General features: G+C 39.4%; 1 protein-coding gene across 1 annotated transcript in view; it reads right to left on the reverse strand.

The window, feature by feature from the left end:
* LOC118326599 (myosin-10-like) overlaps positions 1-26,289 on the reverse strand; it is a gene marked incomplete at its 3' end in the record, with an annotated part of 48,717 nt that overhangs the window by 17,445 nt on the left and 4,983 nt on the right. The window contains 14 exon segments of the mRNA XM_035659626.1: positions 1-21; positions 171-323; positions 1,240-1,358; positions 2,241-2,336; positions 2,701-2,844; positions 3,102-3,200; positions 3,484-3,547; positions 4,324-4,416; positions 8,131-8,148; positions 8,818-8,832; positions 9,042-9,071; positions 9,509-9,611; positions 11,191-11,218; positions 21,061-21,217. The exon segment at positions 1-21 is cut by the window's left edge and continues 150 nt beyond it. Of these exon segments, the coding sequence (XP_035515519.1) occupies positions 1-21; positions 171-323; positions 1,240-1,358; positions 2,241-2,336; positions 2,701-2,844; positions 3,102-3,200; positions 3,484-3,547; positions 4,324-4,416; positions 8,131-8,148; positions 8,818-8,832; positions 9,042-9,071; positions 9,509-9,611; positions 11,191-11,218; positions 21,061-21,217 (1,140 nt within the window).

Consider the following 26,289-nt stretch of genomic DNA (forward strand, 5'->3'; position numbering starts at 1 on the left):
CAGCTGCTCAAATGAGTTCAGCTGTAGGGACAAAAAACAAGAAAAATACTTTCACTGGAAATGTGAAATGTAGATAAGACAACAACGTGAAAAAACAAACATTATCATTAATTATACAGGACAAACTGTCTTCCTTAGAAATGTTAGTTTTACTAGTTTTTTGTCCAAACCTGGAAAATCTCAAAACCCGCAATGTCCAGGATGCCGATGAAGGAGGCACCCTGCCGTTTGGTTCTGTCCAGAGCTTTGTTAATGCGATGGACTAGCCAGCGGAACAGACGCTCATATGTCGCTTTAGCCAGGGCCTCGACAGCAAAGTCAGCCTGGAGGTAGAGAGAGAAAAGTAATAAAGACAATAGTAAGAGATACAGAACTGACACAGGGTTTCTCCTGCACAGAGAATTACGAGGCAGCCACCACTGTCAAATCTTGTGCCGCTCCCACGTGTTACCTGTAAAAAGCATCGAAGGCTCTTGACCAGGATGGTACGATCCTCGCCTCAATTTGAGCCAGTGGAAACCCTGTGACATGGCCAAAGTGCTCAACGAGCAGAGGCAGGTGGAGGATTGAGTATAATTGAGACATGCTTCCAGATCCCCGAGAGGATCTCTGCTCTACACTGGACGAATGGACTCATCTTGGCAAGACTGTACAGTTCATGTTCCACATGTTTTCTAAGTCAGACTTGTATTATTATATTACTAAAACAGCTGAGACAAACCATATCCATTGAGCTGTAGCCATTACGATCAGAAGTCTGCAAGAGTACTGCACTTTAAATGGAAATGAATGATTCATAAACAGGAGATGTACTTTGGAGCGGTTTCACAAAAGGTAAAACTAACCTTCCCTTGTGCCCAGTACAATATGAAACAAGGCACGGTTATCAGATCAATGTTTTAAGCTTTTCTTCCCAAAATGCACCTTGGGAGTCGTACTTTTTTTATCAAAGCACCAGATTTTTTTTTTTAATGCACATTTGTACTGATCATTCAGAGATTATGCTCAAAAAAGCTCCCCGCCATCCAACACTGACAATGCAGACAATGAAACAGACTTGTACTGGATGAAAATAGCTCCTCAACTACACACCTATTTCTCCATAATGAAATTTACCTGCACTGAAAAAGGCTTCTTCAATTGCATTACTACACAACAGATCAGTATTAGTGTTACTGATGTCAGCTGGCAACAAAAGACGATATACATCATGTTAGTCTGTAAAAAAGAAAAACTGACCTGCTCTTTAGTCTGTGCTTTCTGGACGTAGTCTCTTCCCACTTTGATCCTTGGGGACAGGATGGCTCTGGTGAACTCCATTACATTCATACCCAGCAGATGACATAACTTCTGAGCAGCTGAGAGGTGAACAAAGCACACAATAGAACAAAAACAATTTATTTTAATGAGAATGACAGGAAGCCACAGTTGGAGATTCTCAAACATACCTGTATGTTAAATTATCTTATCAAGACTAGAAATAAAACATCAAGTGGATATTGTTTGTTTTCAAGAGTGATTTGACAGAGAGTCTTATTTTGTCAATACTTATTCACAATTAGATGATTTGATTCATATTATTTCAAACCTCCCTAAACGCATAAAAACTGAAGTCAAGTATTCACGTCAAAGAAGACAATGCTGTTTGCCTATTACTGATTAATGTTAGAATTTATCACAAATCTTTCAAAGATGTTCTCTTATGAAATGTAACAAAGGAAAATTCAATATTTTACATGGCTGGAACTTGTGGAAAAGCAGAAAAAGCAGGATCTGGTCTAGATCAGCCAAGTCTCACTTCTAAAAAAAACAGCTGCTTCAGTCATGAGTTCTGCTCATCGCATTTGGGAATATCTGGCCAAGCTGCCGGCATTAGACTGATTCTCTCTCCCTGTCTCCCTCCTTTAAGTGCCAAATATGCAGTGCCACATGTGGAGGAACTGGAAGGCTGTGCCCCATTTCCTTTAGGAGTAAATCCACATAATGATGTGGCTTAATGGCAGGTTGACAAGGCTCTGGGAGAGAAAAGACATAAATCAACAGTTTCTCTGTTCTGTGGATGAGGTACGCAGTGTGAGGAAGGCAGGAAAAGGGGAGGAGAGGGAGGAGAGGATAGTTGAAGTATATATGGGAAGAGGAAATGGAGGAGGAGGAGGACATGTTGACCTGTGAGGTTCGAGCTACGAGGTGATGAAGCAGATGTAAAAGGATTGCAGTGTGTGTTTCTGTGGGATACCTACCAGTATTATCAGGCATAGAGGCTTGGTCAGTGTTCCTCTCCTTCTTAAAGATGATGTTCCCAAACTGTAGCACCGAGGACACCACCTTCAACATGGCTACAGATATAAGAATCCAGAGAAAACAATATTACTATTGATAATACTAAGACATCTCTTTAGTATCACATGAATGTGTTGCACTGAAACAGACAAAACCGGGTTTGTTTCATGGTTTTGGAGGGATTTAAAGAGGGGCTTGATTAAATAATTCTCTCTAGAACAAAAATCATTATAGCAAATGTATAACAGCTATCAAAAAACAAACAAACAAAACAAAAACAGATGCTTTCTTAGTTCCTTACTGGCTAGGTCATGCCCACTTTCAAAATAACACACTACCCACTACAGAAGCTCTAAGAGGCTCTAACTGTTGTTTGTCTGTGACTTAAATCTAGAACCAATTTCTGATCAATAAACACACCCAGAATCTCCTCATGGGCAAAGCTCATGATGTGCATGGCCTCCATGGTCTCCTGGAAGTTGTCTTTGTCCTGTTGGCCAGGGATCGGGATGTTACCGTTGGACAGGAAACGGTAGTTGTTGAACCCTTCCAAAAGCAGGTCCGCTGTGGAAAGAGAAATGGAAAAACAATTATGGTTACGATATAACTTTATTTTTCAAAAGGTGAGGACTCCTGCTGTAGATACACATCAATTCTATGTAATAGAGGAGATGACTGATGACTAAAATGCAAATTGGTGGCAAATCTTGGTATGAACATGAACTATGTAAGGTTACATTTGATGGTCTTTTAAATAATTAAGCTGCTAAATAAACCAGAGTTATGACAGACAAAGAGAAGTAAAAGCTCAGTATACTTACATTTGAGGTGCTCTCCAGCTCCAGCCAACAGCTGGTAGAAAACGTGGAAGGTGCGCTCATCTTTGGCTTGACGAATAGCTCTGGATTTCTCCAGCAAGTCTGACACAGGATGGTCAAAGAATAAATTTATTTTGTGGGTCAGTCTGATGTAGAATCAATATAACACAGACATAAAACATCAGTTCCTCTATACACTTGGCAATTCCTAATGTACAGGCTTCAATATTGGAGAATTACTACAATAATTTTGTGATGATCCTGGATTCATATTCATGTGTGTCCAGTAAAAACTCCTGGCTAGCCTCTTCATAAACATCTCCTAACTGACTGTTAGCACACAGAAAGCTTGTAAATTCTAGTTTACAGTTTTAAAACAGGATACAGGTTTCAATATTGGCTCCAACAATGTATCCGGTGACATCAAAGTTGATCCGGATGAATTTCCCCTGCGGAGCGGAACAGAAGATAAAATGCTCAGGAAGTGTACAAGACAAGATATACATAAATCAATCGCCAACATAATGCCTCCGTTGTAACACACACTACAGGCCTCATGGCGAGGAGCTGATAAGTCTGATGTTTATGTTTATAATAATTTACTTAAGAGTCATAAATCCTCCATAAACATGATCACTGATGCAGATCATCTACATGGCTGATAATTATATTCTAGTAGTAGTAAGTACAAATCAATAATTACAAAATGTGTAAAATGCCATTTTAAAACAATAACAATAATGTTCATTATGTTTCCAATTAAGTCCTGAACCACACAGTACATGACAAGTCTACTGATCAAGTTCTCATTTATGGCAAGTGGAGAGATTTTACGAAGCAACACAGTAATTAGTAGTAGAAGATTCCCTTAAATTTGACTGATTCATTCACCACAGTAATTCTTAGGCTGAGGCTTTACTCATGTCCCTCGTCCTACGTCACCATTAAGAAGTCGGCTGAGTGTGGTTGCCTCCAGCCTTAAAGGATCCAGTACATCAAAGACATCATTAATGACTAGCATGGGGCCTGTGTAATTACTTACAGGAAAAGTAGGATAATTAAATTACTTCCAATCAGTTTTACCTCTGCTTGTTCTCTGAGACAGAACTTTCTAGTCAACTAAATCTGATTCAGGTACAGAATTAAGCCAAGGTGATGCTGTAACGGGAGGAGGCTTTGTGAGACATAGCGCCTCTCTTCATAAATATAATTTATCTGTACTTACAAAACGTGATGAGTTGTCATTTTTCACTGTCTTAGCATTCCCAAAAGACTCAAGGATGGGGTTGGCTTGTAAAAGCTGACGTTCCAATTCACCCTGAAACAAACAGATGGACGTTACAGCAGTTCTTTGTCCTCAAATGAAAGCCAAAAACAAGACAAAAAAGTATCTGAAAAAACATACACATGCAGACAAAGACAGCAGATATTTGAAGACGTGTCATGTGTTTTATACAAAAAGACCCCACATATATTATCTCTGTACGTAAACTGACCATACAAAGCCAGAGAGAAGATATTACTTCTACACAACCTTTATTGAACCAAGTCCTAATTGTTTACAGTTAATTGTTCACACACAAGGTGCTGGTTATATTTGGTGAATTCTTACTGGTCTACTGGTTTTTGTGCCTCAAAGTAACAGCTACACAGCTACACTGTGGACGTTAAACACAATCTGACTTCACTAAATTTTAACATTTTGAAATTAAAAAAATATTGAATAACTCAGCACAGAGATAATGACAGAATATTACCATGATACTATTAAAGTATATAGTTATATTATAATAACAATGACTTCCTTTTTTTCTCTCAATGTGAACACACCATTTGAAAACCAGAATAAAGCGGTAACATCTTTATGTGATAAAAGATTTAAATGAGAAAAAAAAAACTGAAGTTCAAGGAGAAATCCTTGTTTGCAGATCAGTTAAAGGTTCTGATTTTATCTGATCAGTGCCGAAACATTATTGTTTGACAAAATAAATAACAATGACTTGAAATTTGCTAAACATTCTCTGTTTCCAGCTTATAAAATGTAAAACTTCACCAGAGGGATTTATGTTCTGACACTTTATAGACTAAACAATTAAGCAAATAATGTGATCATATTTAAGGATTTAAAATGCTGAAACCATTAGTTCTTGGCACTGGACTTAAGTCTTTTGGACTTTTTGTATTTTCTCAAGCACATAAAATATAAACTGATCCCATAACTGTAGAGATCATTAAAAGTTTCACAACTCCATTCATTCCATCTGCAGAACTTTTATCTTTTGAAGTTTAAACAAGCCAGACAGCCACTCTATCATGTCAAGAAGAATGTGTCCACAACACACAACAGAAACACTTTTTTACTTTAAGAGGCTGAATAAATAAATATGCAACTTATGCAGATGTTTGGACAGGTGGCCCACTGTGTTTCCATCAAAGCCACATTGTGGCTGAGTGGAATATTTTCCCATTACGTCAAAAATAGCTGCACACACTGAATGTTTGAGGAGGCCATTTTCCACCAAAGGGAACTCTGCGGGATAAGGAATCAGCAATGCACTCAGGATGTGAGACATGTAATGTGATCTTTGGCCGGACAGCACGATGGGCTGCTTTTAATTGAGTTTCTGAGCAGCTCGAATGAAGCAGGGCTGAACTGGATAAACCTGGTCCTCTTCCAGCGATCAGAGCAATGGAAAGGCCCACAGGAGCAGAGGATTCAAACCAAAAGCCTCTGTTTCTACATAAACACGCGCCTGCAGTGTAACTTAGTAGTTACAATTGTTCACTGGCAACATCTACCCATCTGTGTGGTCTGCTGTACGCACACAAAAACAAAGAGCAGATTACAAACACCAGTGGGGGGCCAATTTAGCAGCATTAGAAGCTGACCCACATTCCGGTTGCAAAGCGAGTATGTCAGAAATCTGACAGCCAACAGAGCTGGCTCCTCCACTTGAGATGGCCAATTGTTGTGTAGCTGTGATAAAATATCAGCAAACTGAGACGCCTCAAAAATACTGAGACACACACTGCAGTCATTTTCAAGCTAAATAATTACAGGTCATAGATACACGTTTGTTTCTCATCAAAGGGCTGGCTATTTGGCAGGCCACTGAGTAGTGCTTTAAGGCAGATTGAGTGGAGTCAAAGAGGATCAGTCAAAACTGTTCCGCTAAATCTTATGAGGCCAGTTGTGGACGTGTGTTCACTGCTTAACATCGGCTCCAGAGTTCACGAGGCCAGACAAATATTACAAGTCGCTCTTTTCACCAGCAAGAAAAAAGGAGAGCAACTCCTTACGCAATGGCACAACGTATTTCAATCTGGACAGAAACAAGTTAAAGTGGAGAACTCTGGGCCAAAAGAGATTTGAGGCTGACTCTAACTCTGTGACTAAGAAAGGTCTAAAGAGGGTTCTGCATCGTACATTGGGACTAGGTCAAGTGATTACGATGAGCTGGCTTGAAAACCAGTGAACTACTCTACTCATACTTAACATAAATTCCAGCTTAATATCTTATGATGTAACTATTGTCTAGTTTCTTACATGCTGTATGTGCAGTAAATAAAAAGATACATCCAACAAATGGGAGGATTATTTTGAAGTGAAAAGTACTTGTGATTTTATCCGCAAAGTCTCTTATGGCTAGGTGCTGTAGGTGGGCAGTGTACGTATGGGCCAGCAGTATGGCTGATACGATTTAAAAAGATTTGAGACTTGCATAATTAACAGTATTAATAGTCTATATCAAGTGAAAGTTTAAGCCACCAGCTATAATGACGGCCATCATTAAATATAACAGGCTGTAGTTCATTTAACTTCAATTCTGTGAGTTGGTGAAACAACAAAAAAGGAAATTCCCATGGCCTTGTTAATTTTCTCTCTGGTAAATTTATGATTTGCCAAAGATGATTTCTCTGAATAAGAAACAGCACAAAAAATAGGAGAAAGCTGTGTGTTTTTTGCTGTTCTTCTACATAAATGATCTGGGTGATTGCATCATTAATTTCAGAGAGGTAGCTAGCTGTTAGCTGTTGAATGTGAATGATAGCTAATGTGGGAATTTTCCTGTTAAAACTTTAAAGTGCATCATATCATCGTTTTAAGCTTATCGCCTTAAAATAATCACAATCTTTAGATTTTGGGGCTTGTCTTGTTAGTCTGTGAGGCCAACGATAGCAGCTACATGACAGAGCTGTCAACAGTAGTTGGCAGTTATTATGACTGTTAATAAACGTAACACCACTTTGAATTATGTGATTATATTTTAATAATGTTGATGTGAAGTATACCACTAATGTCCCATCTTCTAATGTACTACTAAGTAGATCTACTAAAGGAGTTCACTTGTCATTGACTGACTGATGAACCGTGGGAGGACATCAACAACAAACTGCTCCATTATTCATCATGTAGAAACAAAACAAGTTTGTAATGCTTGGTACAATCACATCTCGGATAGAAGCAATTTTAAGCGCAGTCAAAATATAAAATAATCCCTAGTCAACAGATAATTGAGCTGTGTTGTGGGATTTCAACCATACATCACTGAAAATTCTTCCCAAATGACAAGCTGGGGCAATGATCTATTTTTAGGCCACCAGGAACCAAACTGGAAAATTTAAGTGTTAACATGCCAACAGGGATGCAATGTTAATAACCTGCTTTATTATATAGGCAAATAAATAACATGGGATCCATCAGCCTCATGGTAGGCCATTTGTTTATTACATGAAGCTTAGAGCAATGATTGATTTATATAAGAAGTGATGTCCTCACATTGCAAGTAATGTAAATGTCTGAAAGAAGTAGCTCCTAAGACCTCAGTGAGGACAAGAAGTACAACATGCAATGCACAAGTTAAAGCAAAACTAGAGCAGGTGGATTGAAAATCACCCGATTTTAGGCAATATTAAAGAGTTAATAGTCAGTTATTTTTTAGTGTAAAGAGAAGGTGGTAATAGAGTGGGTAAAGCACCCCTTTAATATTGTAAGTGAGGTGAGATAGGTGAAAAACTACATACTACTCACATAAAACAGGGGTCCACTCTGTAGGATATGGGGAGATTCAATTGTTATTATGGCGAATAATAAATTGCATTAATGTCATAGATACAAATTAACTTGTAGTTAAAGCTTAACATTTTTAAAAATGATGCATTAGCATAAGAATCTAAGCACAACCTACAGCTATCTGTGGATGGAAATTAGCAACACGTGTTATTATAATACGTCAGTGGTCTGTACCCTCAAGACCCAGATTACTGCTGGTGTCCTTGGTCTCCGCTCAGGTAGACTGTAATTCAGTCACAGGTTAGGTGGCTACAAGAACTACCTGCAGACTTATTCTGAGACTTATTCTTATGGATGTACTCAACTGATGCTTTTAAGCAAGACAGGTGTGGTCACCATCTTAAGTTATGACAGTCTAAAACACAGATGAGATACATGCCGTGCTATAATACAAGTAAATACAAAAGTAATAGGCATTTTTACTATTTTTACAGCAGCAGAAATGGCTATGTTTCATACAGCACAAAATAACATCCAAGGCTCAATATTTAGCTACCACAAACAACAAAAACAACATGCATGTGACTATGTTTCACTGAGTGTGAATCACAATAACGGCAAGCAAATCTACAGTATTGCACATCTGAACAAATTAAGTCATTCACATAAAACACAATAATCATGCAAGTTTTAAAATGTACTCACAACTGCATTTTGTGCCTGACAGAGAGAGACAATGTAAATACTAAATATGCTGTTTTCACACCAGACGTTTTAACTCAATAACAGTGGTGTCTTTGAACTTGAACACCATTTGATGAGCCCTTAGTGGGCTCATGTCAAACAGATATTGTATAAGCCCATTTAAGAGGAAAATGTGAGTGTAGCATGCACATGAACATGGTGTAGAAGAAAGCATGAAGACTTGCCTGTAGTTTCACTGGTTTAGGTGACTCTGGCTGTTTGATACAGACAAACAAATGCAAATTGTTATGATTGTCTGCACACACATCTGGTGCACAAAGCCACATCGTCTACTACAGGTTTTGGTATCTCAACTTATACCTGTACTTTTTGTAATCATCGGTACATCTCGGTAACTTGTGACTTTTTTTATAAACTCAACGAAACCCACAACAATCCCACCTCGACCAAACTGCTCATTACTTATTTCTACTAATTGTTACTCTAGTTACAGCCTCATATAATGTCAAGAAGATAACCTGCTCTTAAGGTGTCGTGGGAACACAGAAAGAAATCATAGGGCATAGTGGTAGTGCTTTTATTTTTCATACAACATTAAGGTCACATTTCTATGGGCTCATTCAGTTCAGTTCATGGCTTAGAGCAGGCATTGCTAACATCAATTAGAGAGATGAGAAAGGAAAATACTCACAGGAATGTTGTGGTCTTTTCTTCCTTTGTGGGAGGAGGCAACATGTGCCAGGTACTGAATGACCTTTTTTGTGTTTTCTGTCTTTCCAGCTCCTGACTCACCTCTGAGAGACAACAAAAGACAATGTACACAACAACAGACATCCTCAGAATAGTGTGTTTGAACCGTTTACGTCTGCGCCTTAGCCACTGTGATCTTAAAATCCTGATCAATAAAACTAACCCTGTCCTATTTTCCACTACAAAGAAAGGCACAAATATAATCCTAAAACTCAAACCACACTGGTGTGTATCTAATGATGTGAGTCCTTCTCTGCAATATTGTTTGAGCGTCAGCCCTGTTGAGGCCTGTGGTTGCTGGCGTGTGGATGTGCAGCCGGCTTTTCGCTGCTCTGTCACACAGGGACCATGGCATAGAAAAACAGGACAGACATCTTCTCAAGCTCTCCAAGCCATGCACAAACGTTTGGGGGAGCAGTTTAGATTTAGATCATACTTGAGGTTTTACAGTAAGTGCAAATTTGCATACACCAAATATGCACAAAATATTGTTTTGCTTTCAGATTGAGTGAGTGTGATGTGGCTGGGAGTAAAGAATGGGAGAGCGGTGTGTAAGTGCTGCGAGTGTCAGAGGGTAATCATGGAGGAGTTATGTCAATGTCTCTGTTGCTGGTCTTGGACTGCTGGGTGTTAGATTCCTCAGCTCCACTATTTCAGCCATGAAAAGAGGGAGTGCTGACTTAATCATGTGTTCAATTCAACGTAATACAATAACCATGTAATAAATGCTAACCAGTGAAGCTAATACTATATTTTACTGTGTGTTGCTGTTACTTTTAATTTTAAATTTGAACCACCACCATAAATTAAAACATCTGATCTGTAATGACTGTTTAAGATTAGGTTACACAGGTTTACTTTAAATTTATTTTATTAATGTGTAAATTGTGATTTTTTTTCAAACTTTGTTATTAATGACAACTCTGCAATGTGTTTACGCTTTGTTTGTGGTGGTGTTGTACTAAAGTGAAATATTTTCTCAAGTTATTTTGACCCCTGTGTGTGTATATAAGGGAAAAAATAACATGAACACCTCCCCAGTAACCCTGCGTGAGTAAAAGGGCTGCTGCGTGGCTTATATCTTGATACCCTCTCTGGCATTTTCTTTGCTGACACTGCTGTCATCTGCAGACACTTGTCACTGAAAAGACGCCAGGGGGGCTGTGTAGCAGAAATGTCAGGCATTTCTCAGACCCACATTTCTCACTTTTCTCTCAAGTAGTGACAGTCTGGCCTGTGTCACAATTTAAAATAACTGTTTAGGCCCCAGGGCAGCTGGTTCACTTGCACTCTTCCTGACCTTGTGTAATTACCAGTAAATGCTTTATTGTCACTTTCAACTTTTAATTCAGACACAAAGAGACATAAAAAGCCACAGAGAAATATAGTGGGGCACTATATTTCTCTGTGTGATCAATATAAAGCAGAAAGGAGACATGCAATATCTCAGCAATATAAAGGAAAAAAGCATACAAGTCTCGGGCCATAGTACCTACAATTGTATTAGCAACAATAACTTGAATATGCTGCAATAACAACTGTTCCAATAAAGCACAAAAAGTATTTATATGAAATTGAAAATATAAAATAAATGAATCAAGTTGACTAAGCTGCTATACTCACGTGCAAAGAATGGATTGGTCCTCTCGATCTGTGGGAGACAAGAAGAGGAGGAAAAAAATAGTCAAGCTCTGCAGTCTGTCTTTGATTCAGTCTCTACTGTGCTTTCACAAGGTTTGACTGACAACCTCATCACCAAAACACTGCACCGAACGTAAACTCTTATCAGCAGATTGTGGATTTGAAGGTCAAAGTCAAGCTTAGTGTGTGGATGTGAGTGTGCCATCAAATGTTTTTAAATATCATGTTTTTTTTTACAACTCGAGACTACTTTTTTTTATCAGGTTGACAGAATTACTTTTGTCGGGGCCTATTTTTCAGTAGGCTCAGGCTTCACAGCGTTTCACCACATGTATTTCCTGGAACGCAATGTCAGAAATGCAGAAAAGCGGCACTGTGAAGTAAAATCACTGCAGGGGAGAGATAAGGCAACTGTAATGTCAGCTTTGTATTGGTAAATACATGGTGCTGATGGAGTTTAATTTTGAGACTTGGACTGGCCACTAACCGCTAATTTTATACGATTAAGAACAGATTGGTCTCCTGGTCCTCTAGGCAACAACAACAACAAATAGTTACGGACAAACAGCATAATTACTATAGAGTGACCGACTCTATAAAGGACTTTTGATACCTTTAAAAATATTTGGGAATTTTAAACATCTGATAATAATATATTGACTAAAGATAGTATTTCTTTCTACATAAACACTTAATATAAACAACCATCTTCATCTAAACAGGACATTTTACAGTTAAAAAATCATCATCGTCATTTCTTGTTACTTAACTGTGGACACATACTGTACACAATATCAGTCAACCTCTCATAATTACAGAAAAAGCCTCTATGATAAGGATTCGTACAATATTTGCACAAACAAATGATTATAATTACCTAGTATGACTCCTAGAATGGTGACAATTTGGTCTGCTTTGAAAGATTTAATAGGATGAATTGCTACCTTCAATTTAATTTTACAACTTAAAAGGATGAATTTACTATAATTATAATAATAATAATAATTTGACAGCGTACGCATGTGTTCTTTAACGCACACTGAATTGTCACAGACATGAAAATGGCATCAGTAGTGACGACACATTGTTGATATTAACAACTGTAGTCTTGTTTTCATCTTGCAGAATGTAACCCCTAACACAACAGAGTAATCAAATCAAATGTTGGTAAATCTAGTAAGACTCTTGAACCCAAATCAAGGTAATAAGACCATTCAGAAGAAGGGTCTACCAGACTGTGATTATAATGAGGGATCTCTAAAAATGTCAGCTAGATTAATAAAATGAAATTTGCTCAAGTTCGACTGAACATAGCGTCAACCACTTACAGCATGATGACACAAATAGTGATCCAATTCATTTGTTGTCTAAAAATGTTAATGTGTGCTGTGCTGAGAGAAATTAGCACTGTGGTCATGGGGCAATAAAATATGGCATCTAATGTGTCTCCATTAACCTCTGGGGTATCCCAGTTTGGAGTGTCTTGTGAGCTCGGAGTGAGACAGATCACAGTCATCTAGAGGCCCTATAGGGGACAATAATGGTGATGATGTCATGGGAAAACAGTACTTTGTCTTCCCGTCAATGCCCCCCCACCAGGATAGGGCCTCCTGTCCAGTCACATGGCTGGCTGAGCACCAAGAAGTCCAAAGATTAGATAAAAGTCATCAGACTCTCTTCCCTCCGCACTCTACTCATTTAATGTTGCATGGTTCATTCAGAGCTAAAACTTTGGCCCCGACACTGATGAGAGGTGCAACTGTGTAAGATTTATTCAGCAAGAACAGTAGCTATGTCATAATTAAGTTAATATTGAGATCAGGATTACCCATTAATCTTTGGAAACAATAGTTTTGCTCTCACTGCCTTCAATTTCACATTATGTTTAAAATTAAAATAAGACTCTCTTCCAGCATCATCTTCAAAATGTTGTAATAAAATCACACTCAGTTACAAAGATTCCACCAGAACGTAAATACGAATGCAGCTACATTATACTTGCAGGTTGGTTTGACTCATTTCATTCTAGTTAAGACAGTTTCCTGAATTTCTATTTGATGAGTAAGTTGCTGCTCATCAATGTGCCTGATCTCAGAGGCCATCAATACTGTAATTGTATTGCAGAGTCTACACATTTGTTAATTGAAGGAGTTGCCGGTGATTGATGATTGGCAAGCTGGTGCATTAGTAGATTGACTTGAGAGACATAAGCCATCAATAACTCAGGAAAAGGCACATCTTTTCTGACTTTAAATATAGCTGTGTGACTGAACAAACCAACTGTAGCCTTAACGTTCACATTTATCCAAAGATGTCCTTCAGTTTAATTCAGTAGCTCACCGACAGCCTGAAAAAAGCCTGCTCAAGTTTGCCCTGAGCAAATGGCTGCAAGGCAACAAGAGTTTGCGAATGAATTGACTTTGTATCTCAAGTGTTACAACACACTGATATATACTGAATACCTCAGTTCCTGACTCAGCTAATATAATAAAACCCACTCAGTGTAAAAATAATGGGCCATCAAAACCTGCTGAAATGATCTAATACAGCAGCATTAAAAATAAGACTCTTTGCAAAGGAATGATAGTTCCCCAGCAACACTGCTAGATAAGAAAAGACTAAATTTAGTGTAGATGGATTCCTCTGCCATTCCAGCAACAAGGGGCCGGTTCAGAGAGAGTTGCTGATCATTTAACCATGTGGAGCAGCAGAGCACACTTGCAGAATGCTAATGAACCAATCCTTGACTGTACTAATTCACTTTAGCATGGTTAGTCTGATTGCTCCCTGACCTGGGAAGCAGGTCACTGATTTTGTATTCAATCTTCCAGATTAGTTTAAAATATGTAAGAATACCTAAGAGTATACAACTTTACTCATGGTTTGCTTTTTGTTCAGACATTTTACTGAATCAGGCCTCTAACAATCAAGGAAATAACATGTTAGGAGGGGTCACAAGCCACAAATGTTAGGAACCACAGCTCTAAGCCATGCTGTGAACATTTCAACCCATTTTGTACATGTTCAGTTGCAGGCTGAACCGTCCTGCCAGAGGTGAAGGTTTCCTGGACTGAAGTGCTGACTGTGGGGTAAAACGATGGAAGGTTATCTGACTGAGGACACAGCTGGATGGTTCATCAGGGACAACCTGGGCTTCCTGGCTTCGACCAGGAACTTCCTGCAGTTAAATACTGTAAGAAGGGGAATTGGCCTTACATGCATTGCAACCATACGCACACTTTAAAGCTACTCAGGTCATTCAGGATTTCTCAAGCTATGACGTCAACTGCTGCTCTATGCATGACAGCACACATGCAAACACAATCTAGCCCCCACCTCTTTCCCATCTCTCTTTACATTCACATCCCTATCTGAATCAGACAAAAACACAACACCACTCAGAAAGCTAGTGTTTCCATTATCAGACTGGCTGCAGACACAGTGGAAAGATATGAACCAGTCATTGTGAGACTGCTCACTTCCACTCACCAATTTGCCAGCACTGCTGCAACCCTAACAGCCTCTCCAGACTGTAAAACGCTGATTACTGGCAGAGGACTGAACTACCCAAGCAGGGGCAGTTATTTTTGTAACATTACTTGATGGTCATAAGGACTGTTTTGTGGGTTTCGCATGATTGGTAATGCTTTTGCCAGCTTCACATGACTCCATTAAGTTGGGCAGGCAGTGAAGATTCCCCCAGGTTGTATAATATTATTAGCTAAAGTGAAGGCTGAGAAGTCTGAATGTCAGTTGAAATATTAGATCCAGACTTTTTTAAGGGGAAAAACATTGTCAGATCTTAAAAATAGTAAGATTGTATAAAGCTGGAATAAAGAAGATGATACTCAAAGTGTTTCAGACATAAAGGTTTAAAAGACTTCATGGACATGCCACAGGCTACACAGATGTCGATAGGAGTAAGCCTCAGATAGAAAAGATTTGCGTCAATTGTCTTACAAACTGGTGACAGTGAAAAATTTGAGGATGTCTTGCGGCATTGACATAAACACAGCAACTCTGCATGTGGTGTTTCTCCCAGTAACAAGGGGAGGCGGGTGATCTCAGCTCACGACAGTGAGCTCATTGTGAGGCAGTGGTACGCTGGGCCTGGGCCAGTGTCTGCCACTGATGGCTAATGCCTGTATTTAGGAGTGGCACTGAAGTGCAAACACTCACCTCAGAAATCAGTCCTGCATACTTATCTAGTAGTTACTTTAATGTCAAGAAAAACATCAACCGAATGTTCAGAGTAATGAAGACAAATCTATGAGCATTAAAGTGCACTGTCTCATTAACAGAAGGGAATATAGCTTGTCTCTATGCTGCCTGTGGAAAAAAAGGGAGTCATGATGTTACTGATGATGTTTGCTTAGGTGCAGACAGTATATTATTCCATTACCCAAGTCATCAAGTAGCAGTTATTTCAGTAAATGAGCATCCACTCAACTATAATATCGAAATTAAAGACCTAATTTCTTCTTCAGTACCATACAGGGCTGTCCACTGCTTAGTCCTTTCTCCTACAGTAAAAACCTACAATAAATACTGGTTAGAGCACATCAATTACACAGCCGACTTACACGATTTTTCTTGATGAAAACCTAAATTCTAATTAAAATCAACAATGAACTCTGCAGCCAGAGCAGATGCTTCCTTAAAAAGGCACTGTACACCCGCACAGGTGTTTTCAAATGCTCTCGCTGATTAGACCTGGTCAGCTTGAAGCCGGGTGAAGCTCTGCTGTGAACTGTGTGACGTCTACGGCTGCCCCCATAAGAGTCAACTTAACTGTTAGAGGAGTACAAGGTACAAGATTTATTTTGTCGTTATACAACACAAGGTTACGTAACAAAATAAAAGTTATTGTCCCTTCATGCTACACACACATAGAAGATATGTGATAATTAAAATAATTGAAATTGACTATCAGTGTGTTGGGGCTTTAAAGGGTAATCTTGAAGGGTATAAAAGGTATTTTAACCTCTACCTTATTTTCCCATGTATTTGTGTCAAAGTGACTGATGGGGGCAAAAAGTTCAAAACTGAGCAAGAGGGCTGTGATGACATCAGAGACAAAACAAATCCCTTTCTAAAACTGCGTAATGACTACGCATGGACTACCACAAATATTTGATTTTCCAACTAAAATAAAGTAGTGGGTTAAGTATCCCATGTGGCAATTATGGGATTTGCTTCTAAGCACACTTGGATAGAGCAGGAGTGCTGGCATAAAATGAAACTATTACAACGGAGGAGAAATCTTAAGCATTGCTGACTGTGAAGAATTCTGGGTGTCTGTAATGTCCTTTCTGGCACAGAAGAGCCAGCTAATACCACTGTTTATTAGTGTAACACCTCAGAGCAGTTACACTTACGACGGGGCACTAAGGGGCTTTACAGCCTATTAAAAGAAGGTAATAGTCATGTTTGCAGTGGCTTGAACCAATACTTGTCTCTCATCTTACTGCACCTTCCAAATAAAAGAAAACCATTTAAAATTGGCCAAAAGGGATTGAACTATTCCTTGGCACAGACGCATCTGTCAATAAGGTTTAAAAAGTCAAAGCAGTCAATCATTTTAAACCACCCATTTTGGGGCTATAAAGGCCTCTGGTTTGGGTAGAACTGGTGCTGATGCTTCAGCCAAGGACTAACAAATGGAAACAAATGCAACGGAGATCCAGAGTATTTGGTTTCCTACGTGGAGCATTTCTGAGAAGGAAGGTCTGTAATGAAATTTGATAGGGAGATTAACTGTGTTTGAGAAACACTGACAACATGATTTAGATTTTCATTCAAGGTTTTCATCCAAACTGAAGCTAAGAGACTGGTCTAGAAAATCGCTAAGGAGATCTGAGATTAATATCTACATCAGGTGCAAAATAAATCAATGGTGACAGGTAGTGTGGCGGCCAAACAGAGGTGACGGGAGGGAGATAGACGGGAAATCACGAGTGCAAGAGGGAAAATAAGACATGATGAAAGTGATATATTTAATAGAAACAGGAGGAACGAGAAAACAAAGCAGATGTAAATCTAAATCAGGTGAAGTCTAAACATAAAGAACTATTAACAAAACTTACTGTACTGGATTACAAAGATGGATGGAGGCACAATAAGCAACAAAAGTGGAATCAGCTGCACCGGCAATCACAAAAACTAGGAATTTTTGCAGGCCTTGAAGACATACTTCAGTCACAAAAGCAGTTGTATTCTTAACATATTGCTGATGCTAACTGAACATAAGGTACTACCTCTAAACAGGCCACATGTTAAAAACAGACTTTTTATCTTTGTTCACGGCTTTTTATCTTTTGTTTGATCCTTTCAAGTTCAAACAGATGTTACAGGAAAGATCCATTGGGATATACAGTAAATAAGTTGAAAAAAGTTTCTGTATGTGGGTCTGTGTGTCGGGGAGAAAAGCATCAGCTTGATGCACACAAGGTCTCCAGGGAGCTCCTTTATTTTTGGCAGCACAGAGGAAATGTACTCATATTCAGTGTTCCTGTCTAGTAGTTTTAGTCACCTCTCCTATTAGATTTCATTTGAAGGGGATACAGAGGTAATAACTAAAAGAATAGCAGTGATAGTTAAAGTTCCTGGTCCTGAATAGTACTGAATAGTCCCAGCACAGCAAACAAAAAATAAAATGTGAACTTTATTACAAAGAAAACAGTTACTGAGCAGTTTCACTGTCCACAACCGCATCTTATTACAGTTGTTTTTTTGGGGGGAAAGGAGCGGTCTTTGGGAGAAAAAGAATAATGATTTAAGTGATTGTTAATCTGTCCCTCATCCACAGCTCCTTGAGGTATCATTTTGAAATGTGGTGAATAATTTATTCAAAAGATTCGCAAAAAATTCCTGTGTGCTTAACGTGCTCTGGTGTGCCTAGGAGGTGGTTGGAGGTTGAAGGAGCCCGGCATCAAGCCTCGGTTCAAAAGGCCATCAAAGCCATTAGTGTTTGCTGTAGACCTCATTGGTGCCAGGTGGGCCAGTGTTTGCTGAAAGTGTAATGTTGTGCCATTACAAACATTCCCAAAGCTCATTTTATCACACATTCCTGACAGTATAGATTACACTGTACACTGGAAACTTCATGGAGCCTTATTTGCATTCTTCAAAAAAGTAATTTAATCTTTTATCAATATCAGGAAGGCTCCTGACATGCGAGATGAGAAGTGCTTTGTTCATTGTTGATAAAATGGACCTCGAAGAGGGAAATCAAAGGGCTGTGCTTTGGGAAAAATCTCACTAAGCTAAGAGGGATCCAGCTGGACTTGACCTAAGACCCTGATTAAACACCAGGGAGGGACTAAAAAAGGGGGTCTTTCACCATTTCCACTAAAACAAAGACCTCCTGTTTCTAAACCCCACCTAGGGACACATTCAATGCTGCGATGCACGTCCACTCTTGGAATCCATCGCAACTGCTGACATGACCGGTCCTTTAACACATGTTTTCATTCAAGCCAGCATCGGCACTTCCTTTACAACACATTTCCAAATATGATAAAATTAGCTTATTGTGCGTCAGCGAGTTCACATGGGCTGAGTTCACTACTCAATTATGTAAAGTATCTGGACCGCTAATCAATGACAGATGTGCAGTAAGTTCTTGAGGTCTGCTTACACACCCCATCTTTGTTAGGTAACACCTCATTTAACCTCCCATTTGAGGCTGACAGCCTGACGGGCTTCACAGTAATGCTGAGGTAATTAACAGATCCCTGCGAGGTTTAGACACCCTTCAGCCCTAAATATGATTCTCCAATCTGTTCAGCTCCAAAGGTCATAAATTATAGGCAACTAACTATTTGTCTCAAGTGTTCTTTCCTGTTCAGATGGCAACTGGCACGGCAAAGTCTAAACAAGACGTGTGAAAGGTCTGATATTAATCAGTGACATTTAATGCAACATTGTGAGATAACATGGTTGGACAATATGGTGACATTTATCGAGAGATGATATAAGTTCGTCAACTGTCAGACTGTTTATACCTTGGCTGTTTAATATCTTTAGTTGTATGAGACTAAAACTGCAACTAAGTATTATTTTAATTTCAAATTAATATGTTGATTGTTTTTACAATTTAATCGTCTATAAATGGCTTGTTTTCTTCAGCCAAAACCCAAATATATGTAACACAGATAAGCAAGTGTTTGTCTCATTTTTTTCTTGATAACTGACTTAAGAGACTCATTGATTTCTGGCGATTAACTAATCAATGAAATGCTAAATTGTTGTTGTCACACCTAAGAAATGTGATGATATCTGCCAAAGTGTTTGGTTGTCCAGTGACTTTATTGCCCACAAAAAGAGTAAAAAAGTACGAGTGTTAATCGGTACAGCTGGATATTCACTTATAATAACCAGGTTGCTGAAATGCTCAGGGCCACAGCTGAACAGCAGCTGGCCTCCACTAATCTCCAACCTACAAACCTCCTTTTCAACCACAACACTATTAATTCTGATACAAACATGACTGAAAATGGGTTGGGGTAGAAGTACAGGTCAGGCTTGTGTACTCCGTGACACACAGTAAATACATGCAGCATCTTGAAAAGCTTGAGGGCAGAGGTCACTGCTTCAAGAAAATGAGAAAATTCACTAATATGTTAAAATGAATAACTAACTGACAGGTCTCCCAGCCCTGCCCCCATGCGTGTATGTCCATTCATGTAGAAATGCAGTGTGAAGAGAATAGAGGGTGTAAAGAAAAGAAGAGGAGGTGACAACAAGAAACTAGCTGGACTAAATGAAGCTGGCAGAGGTCCACAACAGCTACAGCGGGGCTACTACTGAAACTATGTTCCTGTGCTTGTACATTCTCACCTGAGAAGAGATAGTAGCATTCAATCAACATCACAACAAGCAACTTTACACTAAAGCTCAGAAAGTATAACTATAAGAAAACTACGTATGAAACATCTAAACATTTGTAGTTAATAAAGTGGGCATTAAATGAAGGTCTTGTAATTGTCAGTTATGACGGTAGTTTCTGTGTGAGGAGGGCGAAGGTATCATCAAGCTACTAGTGATACTGACGAAACTTTCTTCTGTGTACCAACGTGGGGAAAGCAAATTCTAAAAGGACTGACGGGACTGTCCAGTTTGTCACCACCCCCACTGGTCGGCCCTCGCAATCACACAAAGGACCTATTGTTAGGCACAATGGGGTCACCCTCTCTGTTCTCGCTGGTCTGATCCCAGTCAGTCACTGCTCATAGAGCCTGGAAGCTCGCCATGAAGCAGGCAAGAATCTTTGAAGACATCACTTTGAGGGGATTTTTAGGTTAGGAAATGAATTAAAATCGATTAAACCATCACTTTAACTCCAAAATATTCAACCCAAAAAAACAACTGTGAACGTTATACAAAAATGATGAATGTCAGAACTAAGGAACTAGTCATATTTGTATGGATTAAAAGAGGCACTTTTCTCCACGTTTTGGCCCATTCTTCAAATTACCAGCAAAATCACAATGATTCCACAGAGATGTAATAGATGCGGTTGTGGAGACTTCAGGTTCTTGGTCTTCTTAAAGACAGGTAGCATTGACAAATCACATCTGAGAAGATGGGACTCATAATACAGGTCAGTGAGAGCAATAATAACATAAATCTAACCAGCCTACCTTGGCATTTAAAGGAGGCACAACAGGCAGGGTGTAATAATAATAATTTATATTTTTTTTAAATCAAGCTGTAACACAAACCTTTTGAAGCCATTACACTGACATTCAGTGGCATTTAATGCAAGTTAAAGTGGTCATTCTTGTATGTAAAGTGGACTGAGGTAGATAGGAAGCAACCATATATAGCAGTAACAACACTCAGACTTACCTTGTAGCATGCATCTGTATGCAGACTCTGAGATGGCGTAGATATGAGGGGGCATTTCGTGCCTCTTTTTGCCCCTGTACATCTCAATGATGTTGTCTGAGTAGATGGGAAGGTTTTTGTAGGGATTTATGACCACACAGAAGAGACCAGAGTATGTCTATAAAAAGAAAAGAAAACATGGGTGACTGTTAATTCATCACACAACTATATTTTATATTTCACCATCTATTACCATTGAATCTACTATCAAATACAATTGCACATTTGTATTGCTATTACAATGGTTCTGGCTCAGATGATGGGAAATTTATATTATTATGAATTACCGGGATAATGAAATCACAGCCAAAAATGATCAGTCCATAATAATAATAATTTATTTTTAATTATTATGCAGCAACGATTGATAGGCTTTATGTTCTATGTATCCGTTATCTTGAAAATAAAATTAATATCATGCATCCCTAATACCTGTGTATATTATATTCCAGTTCTGCCAATAGATAAATGTTACACTTGTTTCAGCTTGATGAGTGTCACCTGCCCATGACAAGGTGTGGAGGAGATTTTGATATTCTGAATAATGGACATCCCACAATTGTCATATTCTCTAGAATACAGTTAATATTTCATTTTAGTTCATTTCCAAACTCAAAGTTCATTCAGAACTACAAGCACAACAAAACTGGTGAATAACTTTTAATTCTCTTAAATCACTCGTACACTATGTGCCACTTTTGAAGAATCTGTTTGTGTGAGTGGTTCTTGCATGAGGTCCGTATTGTTTTGCGCAGATTATGAATTCATGGATCGTGCCAGAAAACTGTGCATGGCTGCAGGTTGCTGGCACACTGCCAAGTATCCTACAGTATTTAAGATTCTTGCCCCACTCACTTATCCTCCTTGTATGTGGCTCCCTTTTCTCCTCATTAAACTGGTGGCAATTTTACCCAGACAGTCTTTGACTGACTAAACAAATCAGATGCACGGGATGATGATTTTAATCCACGACAGTATATCGGCCCCTCGGCTGTATAATGCAGACAGACGTGCAGTCAGACAGGCCAGGACAGGGTTAATCCCTGTCATGTCTGCTGCTGCTGGAACACTCCATTAACTCAAGAGTCCATGGGGGTACACAGTATACAGTAAGGATTAAGGCCTTTTTAAATCACACATCAGTGACTGGGATCAAAAGTCTGCCAGTCATGCCAATAAAAACTGACTGGTGGATAAATTATAGCCATCTATCCTGTCATAATCATAATCGCTTTAAATTTAGATGAAAAGAGGGTGTCCACAGACTTCTCTTCCTCCCTCTGCTGACCACTCCCGTCTGACAGTTTACTGCTCTTTACTCTCTTGCCTCATGCTCATCATCCTGTATTAGCTATAACAGCTTTCCTTGTGCTTTTTACTCCTTTACGCTGCATTCCTCCCTCTTTTTTCACCTTTCTGATCTCGGTGCTCGGCTGGTCTGCAAAGCCACATTCTTTTAATTATGTTGTCTGTGGCGGCCAGAGGGCTCCAAGGGGGCCCAGCTAACCCAGTTGCTGAACTGGAACAATGGTGCCATGACCAAAGCATGTTGTGGGAGCCGAGTGGATTTTGTGTGTGCAACTGAACGAGAGAAATACCTCTGACAAACACATCTCAACTGCCACCTGACTGGAGGTTCACACCACACCTTCACACATACACAACACATAACTGTAGTCTGATAAATCACATTGTGATGTTACTGTAACACTCAACCAGGGTCGGGCAATAATGACAGAAGCTTTATCAGTTTTAGTTAAATATCTTATAAAGGATTTTGTTGCAATAAAAACATCCAAAAAGCAATTAATGTAGTTTACCAAACCTTCACACAAATGATTTAAATTCAATTGGACCACTGCTGGTAATGGAGTAAAATTTGGCTAAAACTGTATCCCTCTGAAAAATAAAGAGTAACACACTTGGGGATGTCACTGGTGGTGGTCATGTGGTGCTGTAGCCCACGTGTGAGAAGGGTGGGGGGTAATGTCACCAGATGGCTATCAAAACAACCCCTCTTCACCTCCTCCATGTGCACAGATGCTTTAGACACAGCTCTGTGCTGCAACCTGGCCACAGAGATTTGTTGCTCAGGATTCACCAGCAGTGACATTGTTCTACATTACTGATTACTGAGGCAAATACTTACACCTTGTTAACTGTAACTGCCTGTAAAAATCACCTTCATGCAGCTTAGGATGAACTATAGAACCGACAACAATAATAACCACTTCCCAGGACCCCTACAGTGGGCACAGCGCCAGGCAGACAGATCAGACCCAGCATTGGCCACAGGCACTGAGGAGAGGGATGACTCAGCTGGCTGTCCTTGATGGTGGACCCCAGGGGGGATTTGGGGATTAATGGGGCTCTGAGGGCAAGGGGTTGGACACCTACACAACCAGGAATAACAAGACGCCAGCCAGCCTCTTGTGATTAGTTCCTCTCTCCGAATGCAGAGTTTGCACAAAGGAATGTCTACTCACAGGAAAGTTACAACTACAATCAACAAAGCTGCTGATAGCTGAACTACATATGAATCTTTGAGTACATAACAAAGGTTATTTTAAGTTGATAAATGAGCTGGGCAACACATCCCTGCAACCCAGAGAAACTATGATTAACAGAGGAGAACTCTGACACAGTTGAAAGGATTCCCAGCCCTCCGGAAATGTCCAAATAAATGTCTGTAACCCAAGCAGTGCTTAGCAACAGGGCCTCGGACTCTCTCAATGGGAAAAAGGGGAAACATTTTCTGGGGTCTCTGCTATTGTATGAATCAGTGCCCTCCATTCTGACATAACTGGGCTTTCATTTATATCTTTTGAACCCTTAAAACCATGGCTGTATCTTTGCACACTTCCCAAGGAAACAAAGAAATGCATTTACTCCACACAACTCATTTTAATTATTTCAAATGGTACCCAGACAGACATGAGGATTCTCACCATAGCTCTGTATTTGCTCTTAATCTCACTCAGCAGCACTTGATTAAAAGGACGAACCTGTCATCACTGTGTGCTTTTGACTGCTTACAAGAGGGAGCTAACCTAAATTCAAACAGCTTTGACAGCTGACAGGAGGGGATACTGTGTGGATAAGTGTAACAAAGAAATACAAAAACAAAAAAATAATTACTATATAATCTGAGGAAATACAGCTGGAAACATCTCATGGGGCCTCCACCAAGCAGCATATCTCTAGTGTATAAACTGGGGAACTTGAATCTGTGAGTCACTGAGTTGGGTTTTACCAAAGTATTTACCTCTAGAGAGGATAGAGAAAGCCCAGCACTCTGGTAAAATAGTCACAATCAAGGCTGTGGTTGGATGAAATGCAGTTGTAATTACCATTAGTGGTGATTTCTAATGCTGTGACGGTGCAGCATCATGGTCTAGATGTGAATGGAGACCAGCAAAGCAACCAATTATTATAGTGTAATCAGTATATGGACTAAAAACGACTTTTAACTCATTTTTATTTATTGTTTTGATAAAAGACACTGAATAGAAGAAAATATTTTGTGTCCAGGTTGTGAACAGACAAAGAGCTGCAGTAAGAGACAGGGTTAATGAACAGAGAAACAGCCTGTAAGTACTGTATCCATATAAAGCTCTCAGCCTGGAGCTGACAACCACCCTCTTCAAGAAGTACACTCTGCACCACCAATCAACAAAGGATGAGCATATAGTGGCTGCATTCAATAATACATCACTGTCACATCATTACTATATCCAGTCCTCCTTTCTCCTGAGCCACTGGGTTGAACCGTATTCGGTCAACCATGCTAACGGGAAAGCCAGGCATGACATCCTATATCCATTGAAATGAATTCATGTTCCTAATATAAGAAGTTACCCATTTTTGAGTCCATAAAGTCCCTCCTACTTTTCTAATTTATGTTTTTATTTATGTTAATTCGATCACCTCTACGTAGTCATCAGAGAGGTCATGTCAGCACTATGCTATGCTGGTCAGACTTAAAAGGTCACACAGCCCTGAAAAGCAGGACAGAAAACATGTAGAGTCAGGAATGCTAAAGCAATTGACCAACAGAGGTCTGCATGCATGCAACTCAAATCTCTTAAACCTCCTTGTTCATTAGCTTCACGCTTGGGGACTTTGTGGCTTTGAGGAGAAATCAAATAGATGGTAATTTAGCAGCACAATAATTGACTGAGCATGAAAAAAAAACGGATCAGAGGAAAGGCATGTCTGTAACCCTGCAGAACAGCAAAAATATTCAAAAGCTGACATGGATTGGTAGTTAATTAAGCATTGGTTTTCAACAGCAAGACTGAAAAAATGTCAGTTATTTAAGCAGACAGCTGTTGCTTATCAGTGAACACAAAGAAGTCTGTTAAGGCGGTTTGGTTACAGTGTGGCTGAACACAGGCCTCCCTGCGCTCAGAGATCGGGCTGGGGCCACTTATTTCTCCCTCGTAAGTCCTCTGAAAATACTAAACAATACAATGGTCTTTTTTACTTGGGCTGAATAAATTAATAAAAAGTGAACTGGATGACTACGACTGCTGTAGCTGGTGTAGGAAGCAGTGAGACATTAGTTATAGCACATTCAGAATAAGAACTATTAACTTTTGTCAGCAGGTCTACAAAAACATTATCTCAATGATTTAAGTTGATGTGTTTTTTTAAATTCTTGCGAGGCAATGGTCAATGTAAGATTAGCATTGTTCTAATATGGTGGCAAACAACGTCTGCGCTCAGGAGATACAAACAGACCAAGCAGTCTCTTGGCAGGAGGCCATCAGTAGACGTTGACCACGTGGCAGAGCTCCCACTGCGACACCTTGCCTGGTCACAGTTGAAAACACACTACATTAATTACAGAGTGGTTAATAGTTGTAAAAGATCAAATGAAAGTATTAGAGTTTGGTTCTGATTTTGTCAAGTGGGAAGGTGTCATTCTTATTATGGGATCAAAGAGGTTCCATATGTTTATTTATATTAATAATCATGTGTTTTATGTTTCATTTTTGAAGCTTTTTATGCTTTTATTTTATAGTGGCAGCTGATGACAGGACAGGAGAAGGCGGACAGAGAGAGGGGAGAACACGGGCTGGAATCAGACCTAGGCCACTGTGGCAAGGACTGAGTATTGGTGCACCGGTGCATATTTGTCACATACTTTGACTCCACCTGTAGTAGACTCAATGGACCATAAAGTAA

The sequence above is a fragment of the Morone saxatilis genome, unplaced genomic scaffold (assembly GCF_004916995.1).
Source record: "Morone saxatilis isolate NCDOM2014 unplaced genomic scaffold, NCSU_SB_2.0 Contig17, whole genome shotgun sequence".
NCBI lineage: Eukaryota > Metazoa > Chordata > Actinopteri > Moronidae > Morone > Morone saxatilis.